The sequence below is a fragment of the Barbatula barbatula genome (genome assembly GCF_947034865.1).
Source record: "Barbatula barbatula genome assembly, chromosome: 21".
In the NCBI taxonomy this organism is placed as follows: domain Eukaryota; kingdom Metazoa; phylum Chordata; class Actinopteri; order Cypriniformes; family Nemacheilidae; genus Barbatula; species Barbatula barbatula.
In genome coordinates this window covers 6,651,085-6,673,402 of record NC_136784.1, presented here as the reverse complement: position 1 = coordinate 6,673,402, position 22,318 = coordinate 6,651,085, and the positions used below count along the sequence as shown (strand labels likewise).

Below are 22,318 nucleotides of genomic sequence, written 5' to 3'. Positions count from 1 at the left end.
TAGTGCGGTGTTATCTGATTGGTCAAGAGACAGCTAGCGTTTGCAAGGCGGAGGTCACAAATGCTCGCTGATTGGCTTAGAAACACAGTAGCGTTACGTTTGAAAAGAAGTTTGAACTGTTGGCGATCGCTGTGGTGGGATATACTTCGGCTGAGACAAGGATTATTGAAGTAAACTCAACTAAATTAATAAATAAATAAATAAACAAACAAACATACAATCTTTTTACTCACGCATTTGATGTATTTTTACGACACAAATCTAAGGTCGATTCCGAGGTAAGAAAGGTTGACGCTTTTGTTTTACAGATTCATCATGGCACCGAGAAAACGGACACAGACTTCAAAAAGCAAGAAAAACCCGAAGACCCGCAAACTGGAAGCTTTTCTGCTAGATTTTGACGACGAAGGTCGTACATTTACTCCTGCTGACTAGGATTCCTTAACGCATAATTTGTATTTGCGACCAGATGTTGAATGTGTTGTATTCTGTGTTTGCAGTTCACACCATTGTTGAGAGATTGAAGGAAAAGACCAACAACCTTCTTAAAGATGCAGATAATCTTTATAAAACGGCACTGATAAAACTGCCAATGGCAGTGAGGAAGATGAACTGGATTGAATACTGCAGTAAGAATGTTTTGTAAATCCACATCTTCTTTACCATCTACACGTAATTGTATTTTTTTGTGTTTTCAATTGCTGTCTTAACTTTTGTATAGCATACATTTTTGTTTTTCATAATTGTCCAAGGTTTCTCTTTCACAGAATAAAAGGTCAAACAATGCATCATATAAAAAATCCCCCATATAATTAACATTTGAATATTCACGACTAAAGATTCGAATTTCTTGCTTTTCTCTAAGATTTGGATAAGCCAAAGTCACCAGTGGATGATTCAAAGGTAGTTGTTTTCAACATTTGTTACATTGTAATCTTTTCATTACTAAACATTATGTTGTTGTCAAGTTGATCTTGATTGAAATCTTTGCTTTGTGTCCAGGTGCGAGAGGAAGCTGCCCAGGTTGAACTTGCTATTACTGAGAATCATGCAATTCCTTCCAAAGTTGCTTCAAAAGGTACATTTCACAGCCATCTCTCCTGACTTGTATAATGTACTTGACATCCTTTGTTAAGCTGCCTTTTTTCTCTCTATCTCTTTATTTATGAAAAGCCAAGAACAGTGCAAATTCTGATGATGAAAACATGGCACCCCTGAAGTCTACAGTGATGAAGGTTAGTGAGCTCAGTGATCTACATTGATGTTTTGTTATCAGACAAATTAAATGGATGAGTGCACATAAAGGCAACCATGTTGTCATGGTTACAAGAAGGAAAACCTTTTTATGGGTTTTTATTCTCTAGTTGAAATGTTTGCTGACACAAACCTATCTATGTTTTCTTAATCTGCAGAAGAAAGCTCCAAAGAAGGCACCTTCAACTTCCAAGAAGGCCAGAGCTCTCTCTGTCAGCACGCAGGGAAGGACCATTCGAAAGTAAGAAACAAAAATGATTAATCGACTCATTTCAGACTTGAATATTTTTAAATTGCACATGCCATAATTTAAGGTAACCAAAGTAGTACAAAATCTTATCTAATGAAAACAAGGCTGAAGTAAAAATATGACATGGCTCTGTGGGCTTCCTAAGCTTTGCGCTATAGTTATTGCAATTCAAAGCTAAGGAAGCCCACAGAGCCATGTCATATTTTTAGTTATTGTCACCCCTTAAGAAACCAATGGATTGCCTTTTACCCCTCATAGGTCTACAAGAAAGCCTCTGGTCACCCCTGCTAGAACTTTACTAGAGTCTTCAGTTATTGGCCCAACGCCACTCATTACACCACGATTTGACTCAAGGTAAATACGGACTCTAAAAAAGCATCTCCATTATGTGGCATTGATTATGACCTCTGCCAGTAAAGATTTACATTTGCGTTTGTATATAAAGCACTGCCGTTCTCTCTGGCAGATTGCCAAAAACTCCAGCAATCAGACTTCCACGGCATCAGGAGAAGGTGTATAGCATGTCTGTTAATGGCTCACCCATTGCTGGGAGTGCAGAAGACATTGTCATTAGCGTCCCACTTGGAAATGGAGAGGTGGGTGTTTCTGCTTATTGGCTAAAGCACGTTGTGCATTTGTCACACAAGGTGAACATCTTTTATTTGTCATTACAGTGCATTCAGCTGCTGGCCAATGAGATGGACTCTGTGGATCTGAGTCAGCTAGATGAGAAAGCACTACTTCGTATAAGAAACCTGCAGGTATGTGTTGCTGTTTATTAATTCTTAATGATCACTACCAGGAAAGCATTGTTCACCTCAATGTTTTGGGTTCTTTGAGCGTATTGAATTTAACCTGTTTTTATAGATGCCACCCTTATAAAAGTGACAGCATACATTTTATTTTTGTTCTTCTGTCTATTTGCAGAATCGTCTCACAACTCTTTGTGGAACGTCAAAGTGAAACAACTCTGCCAGCTCTGTACAGCACGCTTTCCCTTCATTTTTCATTATACACATTATTGTCTTTTATTGACCCCGATTTTATACTTGTTTTATAACATTGTGGGGGTTTTCTGTTTTTCTTTATATTCAGTGACTGCTAAAAGCTTTTAAAGGATACATGTAAATACGATTAGTAGCAGTTTTGTATTGCACATGATCTGTGCATTGTTCCAACTTCTGTAAATATGACTTTTTAAAAAGACGAGAGTACACAACCTAAATGTTATTTTCTGCATGTTGTTGTGATTTGCAAACGGATATGATAATGATACACTGTCAAACAATAAGACCCAAAAATGAAAATTACCCTTTACTCACCATCAAGCCCATTTGTTTTTCTTTTCTCTGTGTCTGACAAAGTTAACATTTCTTCTTTCAATACAACAAAAGCCTGCAGTCCACAGGAATGAAATGTCAAAACATTGAAAGTATATCCCTTTTCACGTATTCTGGGGTCAGGCACTTGTTTTTGAAATCTTTACACATATTAGAATAAAAGTGCAAATATTAAGATTAAGTTGATAAGAAACATTTCAGTCAGGGGACAGTAAACAGTTGAACTGTAGTTTATTTTGACAGCTTATAACTTAGTGACTGTTCCAGAGTATTGTTTTAGCTAGATTGCCCTCTGGTGGTTTTATGGGAGAGCTACAGTAAATGAACTGATGTCAGGTGAAGGGTCTGTGAAATAAATAAAAACACATATTTACAGAACATAATAAAATCTCCAGATTTTGGTGGATAATTCGGTCTTTCTGTTGGCTTATGTCTAAACTAAGCTTGTATCTATTTACAGTCTTTATACATTTCTAATCTTGATGGCGTTACTTATCACAATCATTAGAAAGACCCCCGAGCAATAACATTAAACTCAAGGGAGATTCAGTACTTGAGGAAATATGTAAAATTCATTTAAGTTCATGAATGGCCCACAATAACAATCATAAATTTAACTGCGCTACCAATTTTACATCTCACTAGAGGGCAGTGTGCACATATTGATGGAACACTCAAAATGCTTGGATGTTTTAAGCCATGGTATGAACAGACTTGTTGTTTCAATGGTTAGCTCATATTATTTTAAATGATTGTTTAGGTCTGACCATATTTTACCCGACCGTGGGTTGAAACAACCAAGCACATTTCAATTGTCAGAGCATTGGCATAAATATAAAAGCAGAATTTTCGTTCTAAATTCAATTTAAAAGACATCCATTTTTTAAAAAGCATAGGCTATAAATAGAATGAAATAAACATCTTTGTCCCTGCACAACTTAGTCAGAAATCTCATCTCTGTACTTTTCTTTCTGACCTTCAGTGTTGGAATGAGTCTGCAAATGCATCCAATTATTACTTGTTAATGTGATGCACTCATTACAGAAACGAGGTCTAGATTGTCACAACGGCACTAACGGCTATTTCAGCTTAACAGCTTTTGGCAGGCTGCAGTTCCTTTAACACATACTTTAACTTATTTAAGTCAGAGACAAACAGTACAGTACAAACAGTGTATATGCTTCACATCCAATAAGGACAAATTCACCTTTTCGTTGACGATCAAAGCTGAAGACATTTGAAGCTCCATGTCTGAATTATGCTTTACAGGCTTGAACAGATTCTGTACTTGGTTAGTCAGTCGTTCCGGATCCCCTGTTTGCAGACACGCTGTATCACAGCTGCTTCTGGATAACATCAATGAACTGAAAGAATGTATACGTTTACTTTATTTTCAGACAGTTAGTATGTAGTTGGAGGAGTCAATTCCACAGAATGCATTGCTGCGGGTTCAGTTGTAGCTCTTGTTCCTATGGGCCACTGTCCTACAGGGCCTAGTATCTACTTTGCTAAATTGCTTTGTTTTTTAGGTAGGCCCTCCATACACCTTTTTTTCTCAAAACAAATTTGTTCTTCATTATCAACAATCATGTCTAACACATCAGAGGAGATATGTCGGCACATGCATCATCACTTTTAAAATCCAGAGGAGACGGTGTCTGATTATGCAGCGGGATGGAGGAAATTGCCAAATTTGTGGAGAGATGGATTGCCTTGGCACAGCTCTCACCAGCCAAATTAATTCCTCTGTCTGCCCTGTCCCCCTTACGGGACCATCCGTCAAGCGAGTCATCTAATCGATTTATTCACAGACTTTCAGTCTGCCACAGTGGAACCTCCTTTTCACTTACTTTAGAATGCAGCCATATACATGAGGCTGATGGGCTGGTGGATTTGTGGGGTGAGTTGAAGTTAGTTTTCTGGAGAGAAAAATCACAAATTGAAGACCTCTTTAATATTTCAGTGGTTTGCCTAGATATTAATGAAGTAATCCAAATAAAACGAAGAGCGACTGAGACTTCTGCTTTAGTCTCTTGCTTCTCATATTTTGTTTCTTATGGATCATTCATTGTACAAACGTATAATTAATGCTTGACATTTATTACATTATTTGTGTCTCATTTTTTTTAAATATTATATCAGAATTTTTTTATACTTTACATTAAAAAGTTGAACGGCTACAGTATAATAAAACAACATGTGAGGAATAGATATTACCCATCATTGCAGATTTAATTTTTAAAAGTTTTTACACAAATCCATACAAACCAGATTTATCGATTTGTCAAGATTAATAAAGACAACATCATTTATAAAAATAAAATGGGTATCAACTGACTAATTACATCATAGATGGTGAGGATTACTTTGATCCGTCCCTGATGATGTTGAGGCAGTCTGGGCACATACCCTGAGCCTTAATGGTGTTTTGATGGGCCACCCTTCTGTCACCACGAACCCGAGGTGATACGGTAACAAGGGCATCTGCTGCAGGAAAGGTGTGCTACTTTACAATCGACTTTGCAAATGAATGTGTAAAAGGGGCTGTGAGCGGACTCAGAGGACATATTATGCCCCATTCGCACGTCCAGTATGTAGCTTTATCTGTCAGGAACACAGAATGAGGCACAAACATCAAAGAAGCTAAAGAAAGGCCCATGGAGGCTCTGATACAGTAAAACAGAGCTACGGCTAATTCTTCTATGCCAGCGTACGCCAGTCTCCAAGGATTTTCTATTATTGGAGGAATGTGAACTGCATACCGGCGAAGAACTGCTTAGAAGTGGTGCATTACCTTAGTTTTTTCCATCTTTTTATTTATATTTTAAAGGGATGGAGGTATGAGACAGCTAAGAGACAAATTTGCTTGACACTGAGAATAGAATTAGGTTGCGAAACATACAGTCTTTGAAAAAGCTAAGTCTCCTTAGCAATAGCGATTTGGTTCATAGCTCTCTTTCTCTTAAGTGCCTCAATAAAGTATATCACCCTATTTGCGAAAGTAATATGGCCCAGTGCGATCCCAAATTACATATAAATGACACAGCAAATTGGAAAATTAGGAGAAGAGGGAAGGGTAATTTGCAAGCAAACAGGGTAAAACCAATTTATTAGGAGAGCAGAAAGAAAAATAGCCACAGCTACTGTCGTCCATAAAACCTGAAACTCTTACTCAGAGGTTTGCAACTGAAAAACCCTCCACAGATCAAATATCTGACTGAAAGAGATAATGAAATAGAAAATAAATATATTGTTTGTTTTATGAAAATGCTAAAAAATCTGATGTTTGTAATGATTTTCAGATTGCTTCCTGGATAAATGAGGACTTTAAAGATTAAAGGTCTCTGGTGTCCATTAAAGGTTCACATATACTGTGGTTCACAATTCTTTCCTCTGTTTTTCTCGCTCTATCACACCTCTCTAGGAAGCTATTTCTATCCTCTCGCCAGGTGTGTATCTGTGCTCCATATATGGAGCTTGCACAAGCTGCAGACGGAGAGCCAGTGTGAGTCCAGAGAGTTTCAGGTCCCTGGTCTGAGGTTTCTGACCATCAAATGGGCCCTGTGGGCTTCGCCGGAGAACCAGCTCCTCTCACACCATCTGTCAACTTGTTCCTGAAACTTCCACAAGGGAAACGTATCCAATCAGTAAGCAAAGGGCAGCCATGTTGGATTTCAGCCATTCCCTTGTTGGCCTTGTAGCAACATACTGTACTACAACATTATTTTTGTTTCATTTGCACAAATAATGGGGAAAGCCACCTCTCATTAACATGTTTTATGTATGTTTTATCTGTCTTTAACCATTTAGGTATATTGAGGACATTACTCATCACACCACAGTAATCTAAAATAAACCAGAGGGTTAACATATATTCTAAATTAAGCTGTAAATAATATAAAACGTGTTACATTTAGGGTATCACAAGGATGTTATGCTCAATAATGTTCTTTCTAAGAAAGTTATTCAGGTGCTGACATAGGCCTCTGATAAATTTGACGTCAGGTGAAGAATATAATTCAGAGCTCATTTTTCCTTACAATCTTGAAGTTCAACTTTCTTTACAATGTGGCAAGTTTTACACTTTCACCTTTGTCTGGGAAGAAAAGAGACCATGGTGAAAATTGCTGTAAATTTCCCTGTGTACGTTTGAAGTCTGGCCTGTTTGCTTCAAATCTGTGACAGCTTTCACTTGCTATACTCCCAACGATGAACGCAATACAAGGCTTTAAAGTTGCTACATCACAGACATTACTCAGATCTGAGCATTCGCATGATGTACTAAAAAGCAACTATTTCCCAATGATATGGATTTACAGTTACAAGGGAAAATTAGGATATAGAAAGAATTGAATTAGCTGCTGTTTTTTAATAGGACTAGTACGTTTTTATGGAAAGCAGGCATCTAGACTTTGGTATAAAGAGACCTTAAAATGATCTAAGCAGCCTACTCTTAATAAATATTAACGTGTATCATGAGAGATATGTGACATCTTATGAAGCTCACGGAGACTCAGAAATGGAAATTTTGGCAAATTGGGGTGACTCGGGGTGACTTTGTTTATTTTGGCATGGATGCAGTTCTCTGCAGATGAATAAATGAGGATCTGGTTCACGCCTCAGCATGTGCTCGGGTATGCCGTGATGGATGGGCCTCTGTACGCGGTGCTGCTCTTTGCGGGCTCGACATGCGGCGAGCAAATTAAGAACGGCGACATACGAGAATGAAGGTCACCGCTATCTGTGAGTGAAGTATTCAATCTTAAGTGTGAAACTGAAAGTACCTCTGTCAGAACACATGATGAAGAGAAATTATGCAAACTTACAGCCTGTTGTGTGGCACGCCTGTGGAGCAGCAGATCGTAGCCTACGCTGCCACCAAACATTCCCGCCAAGTTCATTCAGTCTTTTTAAAGGAGAGTAGGCTACACCAAAAAATGAAAACTCCTTCAACATTCATTCACCCTTATGTCATTTCCAACCAGTTTCCAATCTGTTTGACTAGTTTTTCTTCAGGGGAACACAGTAGGTAGTTTGAAGAATGCTGGTCACTTCCATATGGATACGAAATGTCTAAAAATACCTTGAGGTAAGTCAACAGACATACAGAATTACCTTAGAGCTTTAATGTCGTCAACACACATTAACAACATCTCTGTTAATATGACTTTCAAATGTGGTAAAATCATAATTTATGTAGTTAGAAGTTCATGTTTTGACATGTCAGCAGCAGCTAGCGTTTTTGCTAACGCTAATCGGAACTAGCCTAAGACTTGTTAACAGGCTTTTTAGATGCTGCAAAAACGACCAAACTCTTCTTTTGATTCAGCTTTATTTACGTTTAAGATGATTTCTTACACTTAAAGTTAAATCTGTTGTTTGCAAACATTCGCTCATGTTTACCAAAGTCATATACACTTTAATAAAAAATTTATTTAAATACATAATATACATTAAAACCTTATTTAAATACAGTTCCTTCTTATCAAAGTTATTAAATACTTTAATTTACAAATTATGTTTAACAGTTTGCTTTAATAGAATCAAATTCTGGTAAAATATTGCTTTCATTTTAGTGGCTACAATAGCATTAAAGTACAGTCTTTAATAATAAACTTTAGACTTTGTTTTGGTGTTTTAGTGCATGGTAGCTCTCTTGGGACATAATTTATATTATTTATCTACGCACACTTGCCTGCTCAGCAGTTCAACCTCATTAAAATAAATATTTGTATGTGTGTGTTTATTATTTAACCTAATATTTGCTTGTACAGCACGGTGAATGCTTGCAGTTATGTCATTATTTGTTCTTTATATCACAATGAAGCCACCATAAATCAATCCTTCAAGAAGCACTTTTTAGTGGGACAGACTCTGTCCTTCTTGAGGTGAGTCAAACTGTCAATGCACTGTGGAATTGTAAAAGCTACACATCCTGTCAATGTATGTACTGTATTTAGGTATATGTGTTTGAGTCCTGTAGTGTATGGGTGATGCACATCTAATCCCTCTGCAGCAGGAAGCAAATGTAGATACGGGGGCACGTCTTTCTTTTAGAGAAACCTCCAAAGTGTCAGCAGAAAAGGTGCTTGCTTTGTTTCTTTACCTTCCAGCTATTCAGCATGTTTCGAGCAGATGTTCTGCGCTCATCTCGGTGTATGTGAATGCCCACCAGTGCGTCTTGCCCCGTTGAGGGTGCTTCTCTGGGCTCTAGTCACAGGTTAGCAGACAGTGCTGATGGTGTGTGTTTACACTGGATCTCGATCATACTGTGGGAGGAGTTTTGATCTGAGTTTTATTAGTGCTATAGAGGTAGGGTCTCCAGTGGGGTCCGAATTAGATATATCAGAGAATGTCTGTTTTTCCTCTCCCCCCATCTGTTTGTTTTTCCTTCTCTGTTAGTTGTCATTTTACTACATGGGCAGCTCTGTTTTGTTTAAAAGAACGGATAATCTGGTTAATGGTCAAACCATTCCTTGCTTTTTTATATTTGATTTGCTTTTGAACTTCATTTAATTGCTGCTTGCGTGCTTTGAGACTATAAATACTATGTCATTGCTTTGCCATGCTTAATCATTCGCCCCTTCCACTTTTTGACCAACAGTTTATCTCAAATTCTCCCAGCCACCTAGTTCAACCATTATTTAGATTTTTCTCTTTGTCCCTTTTGGCCCCAACTCCATCTTCCATCTTCTCTGTCTAATGATGCACAGTAAATGCTTACTCATCTGTTTCCCTTTCTTCCTTGCTTTCTTCCCCCCTCACCCCTGCTGGACCCCCCAAGGTTAAACGAGCTTCTTTAATTGCCCATCATCAATTTGATGTTGACTCATGAGCTCTAGGGGGCCAGGATAGATCTAGTTATTCAGTTGAAGACCCCTCGTTGGATCCTGTTATAGTGCTCCACTTTCCGACTCTTGCTTAAACGGAACCTACCGGATAGAGGAAGGTTGGGGTGATGTCACCCCAGGGATTAAGAACTTAATGTGTTTTTAATGAGTGTAGTCTACAAAGTGACACCGCATAAGTGGCTTATATGATGTGTGTTTGTGTGCATACACAGGTTTGCTTGTTCCCAGGTGTTTACCCCTCCCATGCGTTTTCATTTGATATAGCAATGGCCGCTTGTAACAAAAGCTTCCATGTAATTCTCCTATTAATGGCTGCTGTATGTTTAATATCTCACGGCTCCTCTCCGCTTCAGAGATGCATAATAAGAGAGAGTTATTTTAATAAGATGACAGCGATTAATATTCTCATTTCTCCAATGAGAAGAAAAGGGGCGACGTGCGGCCTCCGGTGCGGCATATATTACAGTCTGTGCACTCCATCTAAAATTAATACGGGTAGGTTGGGTATTTTAATATGTCTTGGGCTAAACCGATGGATGGCATGCCAAAGATAGATGGCTGACAAAAGAAAATTTTGCCGGTTCATTATTGAGGCACTCGAAAGTAATGGAGTTTACAGGCATGAAAGAGTGTCTGAAATATGAACTGAGAGACTGTTTAGCTCCTCATCTTACTTCTCATCCCGCTCACCCGCTTGAGCTCAACAGTCTGCTGCATCATTAGACACTATGGTTATCAAATTTGGGCTTGCGTTCGGGTAAGTAGTGGACCCATATGTGAAATATAAAGTATGTATATTTTACATGATGACAGATGTTACTTAAATTTTTTTTAAATGTTTACGATTGCATTTCTTTTCTTAACTAATGTTTGACTTGAGTCGGGGCGAGAGGTTCATCTTTATATATAAGGCAAATAAATGAATTGATGTGACGTTACATAGTTTTCCCCCTTTGACCCTTTAAAATATTATTTCTTGATAGAAAAAACCCTAATTGGTGAGATTGGTTTTAAGGGGTTGCAGACACTACCCCCCAGGTCATGTTTTCAATTTTACACCTTGTCCAGAGCAGACGATGATGATGTATACAGTACCGCAGCCCCTGACCTTTCACCTCGAGGCTTGTTTCGTTGCAAATGTACTTCTTCGCTTGCCCCTTTGTTCATCAGAGGGAGAAGATGCAGCAACCCTCTGCAGGCCTTCCTTTGAGAACCCACAGGCAGTGATGAATGCTGGTCTTCGCGTGTCATCAATCAGCGCCACGCGTGTCTGTATCCTCAGGGAGAACTTCTGAGTCTAGCCCCTCAGTTCCTCTCGAGGAACAGCGGCGTGTCACCACCACACCTCTTGCTGTTTGTAATAGACGGATTCTGTTTGTATTTGGACTCGGAAGTCCCGAATAACACAAATTTTATTTGAACCAGCCACCGATCCTTAGAACAGTGACCTCAGCGGTCCTGCAAAAGCAAGATGATATGACAGATGTTTGTAAGGTTTCTGTGCAAGGAAAGGCACTAGAGAATTCAGAAGATGAACAGAAAGGGAAAGCATGAAAAGCATGAAATAACAACAGAAAGCAGCAGTTGAAGGTAGTAAATTTGTCACTGTTCTGGGTCACGCATACCTGACCAGGTTTCCCCTTTTTTTATTCTACAGCAGTGAAAGAGAGTTCTGCTTCATGGACTATAAACTGAGCTAATGTACCTTGATAGCTCTCCTCCCCCTCTCTCTTTTTCCCTGCTGTTTTTATATGTTCTCCCCAACACCTACACGCTTAACTGCTGCTGTCACAACGGCTTGTACACTCCTCTACCTGTCAGCATCTCACACTCTCTCCCTTTCCATTTATTCTTATGTGGTACCCTTCACTGATGTGAAAAATTACTGGTTGAAATGAAAGCTCCTGTGTGTGTTTGTACTTTTGCATGTTAATGAGGTGCCATAATGTTCTGTCCAGGGAAATAAATCAGTCCCTCTCCTTGACTTTGCGGCAGTTGCAGGACATGAACAAGATAAGAGCGAGGTAGAGAGAGGGAGAATGAGTTTGAAAGATGAATGCATGCGGGAGATGAAATGATGCTATTAGTGTGTGCTTTCATTTTTTGGTCTTTAGGTAATAGGAGAAAAGAGGAAAGGCGTCAATGACTATACAGGATTTTCAGACAATAGCTAGCGCATTATGCAAGTCCATAGGGCTACAGAAACCACAGAACATCTTACATATTTTCACTTATTGAATGCAGACAAGGTGAATGAGCCAGGGTACTGTTTCCCTAACCTTTTTGTCTCAGGTAGCCCTACATTGACATCAGATTTGCACTACAAAATTTTAAGTTATTAATTTGTCATAGATTTGATTTTATTGCTATTTGAGGTCCACTGTTTAATTGTTTGGATGAGCTATTAAGAGAAATGCAATATAATATACAGTACAGAACTATGTCTTCAGAGGTGTGTAAAAACCTTACATAATGAAGCGTTGTGTTTTTATTACCTTGATGAGCTATTTCTATCTACATACACCATGAGTCACCTTGCATGAAATTCACCATGTTTTTTATACCGTTGTAATGGAAATTTTCTAGTCTAGCTTCTTGATGTGTCTGTCTATATGTTTACGAAGTGTTTATCTATGTTTTCTTTAAAAATGTTATCATGTTTTTCTCTATACACGTCAGAGCACTCTGCCTTTGCCCTCGAGCAGAGGCCAAGATGTTCTGTTTGGAATAACGGGCATCACTTCTCGTAAACCAGCTCGGGATTCTGGCTAGGGGGCAAAGGGAGGGGGTGTCACGTTTTAATATATAAACTCTCGGTGCAGGAGGAAAGAGCGCCTTTTCTCTGCACCAGCTCATTGCTTATGATGCAGATTAAACGACAATGAAATACTTTGCAAAGTACCTGATGTCTCTGTGTGTTGCGTTTGTCAAAATTGACTCATCTAGTTTAAGGAATAAGAAAAATCCACCGCACCGTAGCCCTACACAGACAAACTGTTACTACATTGTCTCCTTTGGCAAAGAAGCGAAAACGTGACGTCATCTTTGTCCTGTCTTAGCCACCGTAGTCCTTCAAAAAAGTGAGGACTTCACCGCGATATGCCGCTAAATTTCATACACCAGACCTTTTACAGATCAAAGTCAAAATCTTCCTCCCTAATGTGTGTGCACATACACTGTGGTTTGAATTCACTGGGCTTGGCTAACTTTTTGCTGTTTGTTAAATATATTTTAAAACAGTAAGTAAAAATCTTCTTTTTTATAAGTCAGGTCAGCTCGATTAATATATAAATTAAATAGATGATTAAGTGCATTAAAAATGGACGTCGCAGATCCTGGGGTGTCCCCGGGGCACGTTAACATTTGAAGAAAGTACGTGCAAAGAACCAGCAAAGAAATGCTGTCTCTTTGCTTCAGGGGGAGAGGGAGAAAAAGCGACACATTTTACTCTGAATATTAAGGGCCTTGTGGGGGCTATGGTAATGAGTCGCACTCTAAAAGAAGCTTTTTTAATTTAACAGAAACTTTAAAAATGTAAAGATTTTTTTCAGGTTCTGCCAAAGTGTCTTTATTGTGCCTGTTTGTAGATGGGTAAGCCTTCTATTGGGAATTTGATATCAACATCAGTATGTGACAGCGGCAGCAGATGAATTTGTAACCCTATGAGAACAGAGCCATCCATCCATCCATCCATTTTCTTCCGCTTATCCGGGACCGGGTCGCGGGGGCAGCAGTCTAAGCAGAGATGCCCAGACATCCCTCACCCTAGACACTTCCTCCAGCTCTTCCGGGGGGACACCGAGACGTTCCCAGGCCAGCCGGGAGACATAGTCCCACCAGCGTGTCCTAGGTCTTCCCCGGGGTCTCCTCCCGGTCGGACGGGCCCGGAACACCTTCCGAGGAAGGCGTCCAGTAGGCATCCGTAACAGATGCCCAAGCCACCTCAGCTGACCCCTCTCGATGTGGAGGAGCAGCGGCTCTACTCCGAGCTCCTCGCGGGTGACCGAGCTTCTCACCCTATCTCTAAGGGATCGCCCAGCCACCCTGCGGAGGAAGCTCATTTCAGCCGCCTGTATCCGGGATCTTGTCCTTTCGGTCATGACCCAAAGCTCATGACCATAGGTGAGAGTAGGAACGTAGATTGACCGGTAAATTGAGAGCTTCGCCTTGCGGCTCAGCTCTTTCTTCACCACGACGGACCGGTACATCGACCGCATTACTGCAGAAGCTGCACCGATCCGTCTGTCAATCTCCCGTTCCCTCCTCCCCTCACTCGTGAACAAGACCCCGAGATACTTAAACTCCTCCACTTGAGGAAGGAACTCTCCACCAACCTGAAGTGGGCAAGCCACCCTTTTCCGACTGAGGACCATGGCCTCGGATTTGGAGGTACTGATTTTCATTCCAGCCGCTTCACACTCTGCTGTAAACCGTCCCAGTGCATGCTGAAGGTCCTGGTTTGAAGGGGCCAACACGACGACATCATCCGCAAATAGCAGAGACGAGATCGTGTGGTCCCCAAACCTGACACCCTCCGGCCCCTGGCTGCGCCTAGAAATTCTGTCCATAAAAATTACGAACAGAACCGGTGACAAAGGGCAGCCCTGCCGGAGTCCGACATGCACTGGGAACAGGTCCGACTTACTGCCGGCAATGCGAACCAAGCTCCTGCTTCGGTCGTACAGGGACCTGACAGCCCTTAGCAAAGGACCACAGACCCCATACTCCCGAAGCACCCTCCACAGGATGCCGCGAGGGACACAGTCGAATGCTTTCTCCAAATCCACAAAACACATGTGGATTGGTTGAGCAAACTCCCATGCACCCTCCAGCACCCTGTAGAGGGTGTAGAGCTGGTCCAGCGTTCCACGGCCTGGACGAAAACCACACTGTTCCTCCTGAATCCGAGGTTCTACTATCGGCCGTATTCTCCTCTCCAGTACCCTGGCATAGACTTTCCCGGGAAGGCTGAGAAGTGTGATCCCCCTGTAGTTGGAACACACCCTCCGGTCCCCCTTCTTAAAAAGAGGGACCACCACCCCGGTCTGCCATCCCAGAGGCACTGTCCCCGACCGCCACGCGATGCTGCAGAGGCGTGTCAGCCAAGACAGCCCCACAACATCCAGAGACTTGAGGTACTCAGGGCGAATCTCATCCACCCCCGGTGCCCTGCCACTGAGGAGTTTCTTGACTACCTCAGTGACTTCGGCTTGGGTGATGGACGAGTCCACCTCTGAGCCCTCAGCCTCTGCTTCCTCAATGGAGGACGTGACGGTGGGATTGAGGAGATCCTCGAAGTACTCCTTCCACCGACCGACGACATCCCCAGTTGAGGTCAACAGCCTCCCACCTCCACTGTAAACAGCGTTGGTAGGGCACTGTTTCCCTCTCCTGAGGCGCCGGACGGTTTGCCAGAATCTCTTCGAGGCCAGTCGATAGTCCTTCTCCATGGCCTCACCAAACTCCTCCCAGGCCCGAGTTTTTGCCTCCACAACCACCCGGGCAGCAGTCCGCTTGGCCTGCCGGTACCTGTCAGCTGCCTCAGGAGTCCCACAAGCCAACCAGGCCCGATAAGACTCCTTCTTCAGCTTGACGGTTTCCCTTACTTCCGGTGTCCACCACCGGGTTCGGGGATTCCCGCCTCGACAGGCACCGGAGACCTTACGGCCACAGCTCCGAGTGGCCGCTTCGACAATGGAGGCGGAGAACATGGTCCACTCGGACTCAATGTCTCCAGCCTCCCTCGGGATCTGGTTGAAGCTCTGCCGGAGGTGGGAGTTAAAGATCTCTCTGACAGGAGACTCGGTAAGGCGTTCCCAGCAGACCCTTACAGTACGTTTGGGTCTGCCGAGTCTGTCCAGCTTCCTCTCCTGCCATCGGATCCAACTCACCACCAGGTGGTGATCAGTTGACAGCTCCGCCCCTCTCTTAACCCGAGTGTCCAAAACATATGGTCGCAGGTCAGATGAAACGACCACAAAGTCGATCATCGACCTGCGGCCTAGGGTGTCCTGGTGCCACGTGCACTGATGGACACCCTTATGCTTGAACATGGTGTTCGTTATAGACAAACTGTGACTAGCACAGAAGTCCAATAACTGAACACCGCTCGGGTTCAGATCAGGGGGGCCGTTCCTCCCAATCACGCCCCTCCAGGTGTCACTGTCGTTGCCGACATGGGCGTTGAAGTCCCCCAGTAGGACGACGGAGTCCCCAGTCGGAGCACTTTCCAGCACCCCTCCCAGAGACTCCAAGAAGGTCGGGTACTCTGCACTGCCGTTCGGCCCGTAGGCACAAACAACAGTGAGAGACCTAACCCCGACCCGTAGGCGCAGGGAAACGACCCTCTCGTTCACCGGGGTAAACTCCAACACATGGCGGGAGAGCTGGGGGGCTATAAGCAGACCCACACCAGCCCGCCGCCTCTCACCATGGGCAACTCCAGAGTGATGAAGTGTCCATCCTCTCTCGAGGAGTGTGGTTCCAGAGCCCAAGCCATGCGTAGAGGTGATCCCGACTATCTCTAGTCGGAACCTCTCAACCTCCCGCACCATCTCAGGCTCCTTCCCCGCCAGCGAGGTGACATTCCACGTCCCTAGAGCTAGCTTCCGTGTCCAGGGATCGGGCTGTCGAGGCACTCTCCTCCGACTGCCGCCCGATCCACAATGCACCGACCCCATATGGTCCCTCCCGCACGTGGTGAGCCCACGGGAAGGCGGCCCCACGTCGCTCCTTCGGGCTGAGCCCGGCCGGACCCCGTGGGGAAAGGCCCGGCCACCAGGCGCTCGCATACGAGCACCGACCCCGGGCCTGGCTCCAGGGTGGTGCCCCGGTTGCGCCATACCGGGCGACGTCACGGTCCTTGTTTTTGTAAACATCATATGGGGTTTTTGAACCACTCTTAGTCTGACCCGTCGCCTAGGACCTGTTTGCCTTGGGAGACCCTACCAGGGGCATATAGCCCCCGACAACATAGCTCCTAGGGTCACTCGGGTACTCAAACCCCTCCACCACGTTAAGGTGGCGGTTCAAGGAAGGGTGAGAACAGAGCAATACCTTAAATTCATTCTTTACTCTGAGACTCAGTTTATCATCCTACACTTTCTATCACATCATTCTTTCCTTTCCTTCAGCAGCATATTGTAAATGTCAATAGAATTTTGATTTGCTGCTTGATAAAACCTCAACATCTATCAGTTTTGTACAATTGTTATTCGACTCTCTTGTTGAAAGTTTAGAGCTGCATCAGAGCTTTGCAAGTGCAGATACAAGGAGTGTGTGTGTGTGTGTGTGTGTGTGTGCCTGTTCTTTGTGATGTTTACATTGCCTGCAGTATGACTCCCCCAGTTGCTGTTAGATCATGCTGTCTTGCTCAATGTGTAACCAACTGCCCCTTGAGCACTCGAATGATCTAAACACGCTTTGTGGTGTTGGTGCTTTAGTTCTGCTCTGTGTCTAAAGGCCCTCCAGTGTTTGCCAGTAATCTTGCTGTCTCTTTTTCTCTCGCTTTCTCTGTCTCATTTCGTAATGGCTCACTAATCATAGACTACAATAAAGCACCTTAGAATCGCAATTTGGGAAGCCACGTGGGATGTGGGGAAGCGTTGTGCGAGGTGGTGGTTGACTGTGTGCAAATTAACTGAAGAGGAAGAGAGGGAGAAAAAAAGAGGAAGATTAAAAAACTGCCGTTCCCACAATGCAGCAATTACAGAGGTGATTGAGAGATCAGAAACTGATTTTCAGAGACTCTTCTTGAGTGCCTGGGTGGAAATAATCCTTTGAACAGATTCATTATGGGCTGCATGGGGGACTGGACTATGATATTATCCCTGATTTAAGAGGGACGCTTATTGATCTGTTTTTTATTTAGTACTTCGCTATTCACTAAGTTTGTTTTTCTTTCGATCAAACATTCAATTAATTTGAGTATTTCAGTCATAAACAGCACAATCACATGCTAGATTTTATTTAATGAAAGCATCAAAATTTTGATTTTTTGAAATTGGGTAAAAATGTTGTTTGGCTTAATGAGCAAAAAGTAAGAATTTGACATGTTGGAAAACCAGCTCAGCTGTCCTTCAGCTGCATTTTACGTCTGAGATGAATTTTGTGGTGTTGGTTTCATTTCACGGTATGGATGTGGGGTCTGTCAGTAACTTGCATGAGGAGTGGATCTGTTTATGAGTTTCATCAGCTGTCATTCCTAAAGTTTACTGGTCTCAGGTTTACAGGCAGAACTGAGAAATGTCAGCAAAGATATTCTTGATCGTTCTCCATCAAATGCAGAACGATGCCTGGGATTCTGATTTTTATTTGTTTATTATCAAGCCCAAAGGATAACATCTTTCAGACTCTGTGAAAACATGTCACTCTTCTGCCTTTGAAATGACGGGATAGATCTTGTTTCCTCGTGACTAAATGTATTTCGTTGTTTGGAACCGTTTCGTGTGCAGCATGTTAATTTGCTGTGTTTTGCACTGGAAACCAAAGAAGATGTTTCAAACAAAGGTTTGAGTGTGATTGTTTGTCTCTGTTGACAGTGAGGCAGAGTATTGTCTCTTTAGTGCCTGTACTGACATGCTTGTCAGCTTTCTTCTCTTTTGCCTTCATTGACACGACCAAGAGTTCCAACACTATGATCTCTCTCTCGCTTTCTCTTGCTTCCGCTTGGTCCTCTTGTTTTTCCGCCTTCCAGCAATGTGCTCGAGCAGACGCTTTAAAGCTGCGTTAATAGCCCTTTTTGATTTCTCTCAAAGCACTAATATCCATAACTATTTATATTCATGGCCTGTATTAATACAGAGGAAAATGAGCAAATCCGGGATATTTCAATGCCAGTTAGCCTATTATCCTCCATTATCTTTTTTTAATGGCCTCGCTCGTGAATGGAATCACAGTCTGTTGAAACATAATAGACTAACGGAGGTAAGTTTTACAGAACACTGACGGAGGAAGAGATATTTGTTTCTGCATTCGTTTTCTTGGTACCTTTACAAGAAAAGAAACTAAAAGCCGTAATGAATATGGACGATTCCATTGTGAGAATTGATGTGGTGGTGTAGCATTTTTTTCACACTTTGTTTTTCAGAGAAGTAGTGATCTTTTGGTTTTAAAATTGCAAATATGTAGTGAAGATGTATCTCTGTAAATGTTCATTATTTTCCTATAGTAGCTACAACACTTACCCCAGGGAGGTGTTTTTATAGATTTGGATTTAGCTTATACTGTGATTAAGAAAGCTAGTGCTTTAAGAATTCTATGGAAAAGAAAACAACATTGTGTAAATAAAGTAAATGTGTGTGATGACACCGGAAGCCGTATTACAATTCATATATATACTGTATATAACTATACAGATGGCATCAGAGATAGATTTCTGCTCTCTGTCTGTTAAAGGTCCAATTTGTAATTTTGGGAGGATCTGTTGAAAAAAATGCAATATAATATACAAATGTCTTCAGAATTGCATAAAGACCTTACATAATGAAGCGTTATGTTTTTATCACTTTAAAATGAGCTATATCAATCTACATACATCTACAATTGTCATTACATTTAAGTGACTGTATTGGCAATGATACCCCCATATTAACAAGAATAATATTTCTGGTTTGGTGTTTAGGAAGAGGTACTTGTCTTGCTGATAGTGTTGTGTATGGGGTAGTACATAAGAAGTGCATCGTAGGTGTGCACACTGAGCTCGTGCTGTGTGTGAAATAAACGCTGCAACAGTGAGTGAATGTGCGCTGAATGTGAAACCACGTTGAGAAGACGCACACCAATGTCAGTTGAACACCTAGAGCTGTTGCCAAGGGAAATCAAGTGTCTCTCAATTGGTGTGTTTGAGGGCGGACCGAATGCTTGTATGAGCTCGCGCCGTCTCGGTTCTCAAATGTAAAAGAATTGTTTACAGACGGCTAAGGAGTGATAAATGTGGAGAACACTTGCTGTTAAAACAACTCTTTCCTTTATGTGTGTGTTTCTCCGTCTTGGTATTGTGCTCCAAGATATTGCAGATTAAAGAACATTGTTAATGGAATGATAAACAAGATGAAGACAAGCTCCACGTCCCAGATGTTCAGAGGCATCATGTTTGTTTTTCTGTTCCTTTCCTGTCTTTTTGATGATCTCTCTCTCTTCTGTCTATTGTGAATGCACCAGACTGTTTTTCCCCATAGGATCCAACATTATAAGATCATTCATCACTGCTTGAGGAGAAACATTTTGAAGCGTATTGTGTGGTGATCGGATTGCAATCTGATCAGCACTGGCTTGCTTAGAAGGAAAACATTTTGGGTGACGGGTAAAATCTAATTCTCTGATATGATTTACTATAGTACATGCTCAAGATTGTGTGTGTAATACTTTTAGTGCATTTGATAGAGAGACGCGTTACTGAAAACAGGAGCTGTGTGACTGTTTTTCAGTTTAGGGAGATGATGGCTGGCCTCTGACGGGCTGAAAATAATGGCAGTGACCTATGGAGGGCGCTCTTTAACTGCACATGTTGCCATGAATGGACGGTGACCTTATTCATTGAGTGGTGTGCACTGAAGATAATGTACCTGCATACACACACATGCAAAAGATTACAGTGATCAACTTGAACAAAAATCTTTATACCTAATATTACTTTTTTCCTTGAAGAACAAACAACATGGCCCCCATTGACTTCTAATGTGTGGACAAAAACGTTGAGACATTTCTCAGAATATCTTTTCTGTTTTACAGTGTCAAGTAATGAACAATATGCGGGTGAATGATTGACAGAATACATTTTTTTGGATGAACACATTTGAAGCCGATGTGAAAATCGAAAACCTGTTTACGTCAATGCACATTTCTGGTATTTTTGGATTACTTTGTGAACATTATTCCAAATAAAACAAATCTTTCATGTTGTATACCCACGGTTTAATATAAGGCCATCCAAGCTCCTACGCTGTTTTCTCAATGTTCTTCTTCACTTTGAAAAATTGCACAAAAAATACAAACAGCATTTCATGTTGACTTCAGTGTCTGTCAATTTTAAGATTTCTCTGCTCGGTGAAAAGGCCTGAACTGTCACATAGCGTACTGGTTCACATGTTGTGCCATGCGAGCCAGCCGCGTATAAAACATTCTGTATTAATGCATGGTGAATAAACTGTCTGGAATGTTTAGCATACCTGACGTAGAAACAAGTCTAATGTTAACACTGTGCTACTTAAATGTCACAAAATGAAGTATTTCAAAGCAGCACTCGACAAATGAGGGCAATTCGCCTCTCCAGTAGTAAACATTAACTGTGATATGGGCGTAGTTTGAAGATTAATACACAGAGTGTACTTATTCTTGTTAGACAGGTCAGCTAGCTGTATTTTTATATTTTGTTTTAGGCTCTTTATATCTGCCCGATGAGCCTGTGAATTGGATCTTCGTAATAGATACATGGTGTAATTCGCAGACAGTGTAAATCAATGCGAGCGGGTTCACCCAACAAGAGAATAAATCAGGTGATCATGAACAAGCACTAATAAGCCATTTCACTCTTTACAAATTGCCCTGCGTAGCGTCTGAGACTAAGTGTCTCTTTCAGTGTGTAGGGAGCTTAAGGGAACACATGTGCATTTGTAAGTTAGAAAGGTTAGAGAAAGACAGGAGGGCTGCATGAAATGTCGTAAGTCTGTTCTGTTTATGTGTGAAAAGCCCATATAGATAATGAAAACAAAAATATTGCCATCAAACTACTAGAAACGAGAGAGGATCTTATTCCATTTTATTATGAATGAAGATCTAAGGACCACATTGAGGAACTGATAAGCATGTTCAGAGCAAGCCAGCATCAGCTGGGCAGTGGAGATGTTTGGATATTTTATAAGATCACCCATGTGTTAAGCCATCCTATGTTTTGTCATTTAAAGCAATATTCAACAGCGGTGTAATCTTATTACTGGAGCTCACACAGGGGACATGTCAATCTCTACCTCTTTTCCCGCCTTGTCGCTACCTGGACATTTTAGAACGAGACTAGCATTTGACGTTGTGAAAGATTTGCACGAGCATGCCGTTTAAACGCACTATTGACTCTTTTTTCATCCTCATTTTGGGTGAACTGTTCCTTTAAACGCTCATCTGCGACCTGCGGCAATGTCAAGGTCATGGGAGTGTAGGTCTGTGTTTATGTGGCTGGATGTTGACGGTACATCATGTTTGAAGGCTGTGCTCTGATATCTCAGAGGCGAGATGAGTTATGTGGGACATCAGCTTGCATGTTTCCCTTCCCCCCGTATCCACATCTCCATGCCGGTTTTATGATTTATTCTGTATGAAAGGTCATCGGAACTGCAAGAAACCAGCCTTCATGTGCCTTATGCACAAGCCCATTTATTTGTTGTAAACACAGTCTTTACACATTTTTTGGGGTTGGCTCGTTCTAATCAGAGGGAGCACCTTTGTGTATGTGTGTTCATATTGCAGTGTTCAAATTATTGTATGGCTGCTTGCAGTTAAAAATGTGTTTGCATGCTGGCTTTATCTGTAATTGTTTTGACCCTGTTTGTTGCCGCTTGGTGTGCTTACCTTGACTGTTTACATTTATTCATTCTGCTATTAGTTTACTTTTCAATTTAGGTCTATATGAG

At 41.8% G+C, this 22,318-nt stretch overlaps 1 protein-coding gene across 2 annotated transcripts; it reads left to right on the top strand.

Annotated features, from left to right (window-relative positions):
- The first annotated feature begins 48 nt into the window (after positions 1-48).
- cdca8 (cell division cycle associated 8) lies at positions 49-3,612 on the top strand. Of its 2 annotated transcripts, none has more exons than XM_079484845.1 (11): positions 49-170; positions 309-409; positions 501-629; positions 866-903; positions 1,003-1,078; positions 1,174-1,235; positions 1,413-1,495; positions 1,763-1,858; positions 1,971-2,100; positions 2,179-2,265; positions 2,432-3,612. In XM_079484845.1, exons 1-11 carry the CDS (start codon positions 61-63, stop codon positions 2,465-2,467), a joined length of 948 nt encoding a protein of 315 aa, XP_079340971.1. In that variant the 5' UTR covers positions 49-60; the 3' UTR covers positions 2,468-3,612. The 2 variants fall into 2 exon arrangements, with proteins under 2 accessions (XP_079340971.1, XP_079340972.1); XM_079484846.1 differs by having other exon boundaries at positions 93-170; positions 1,950-2,100; positions 2,432-2,903.
- Positions 3,613-22,318: the final 18,706 nt, after the last annotated feature.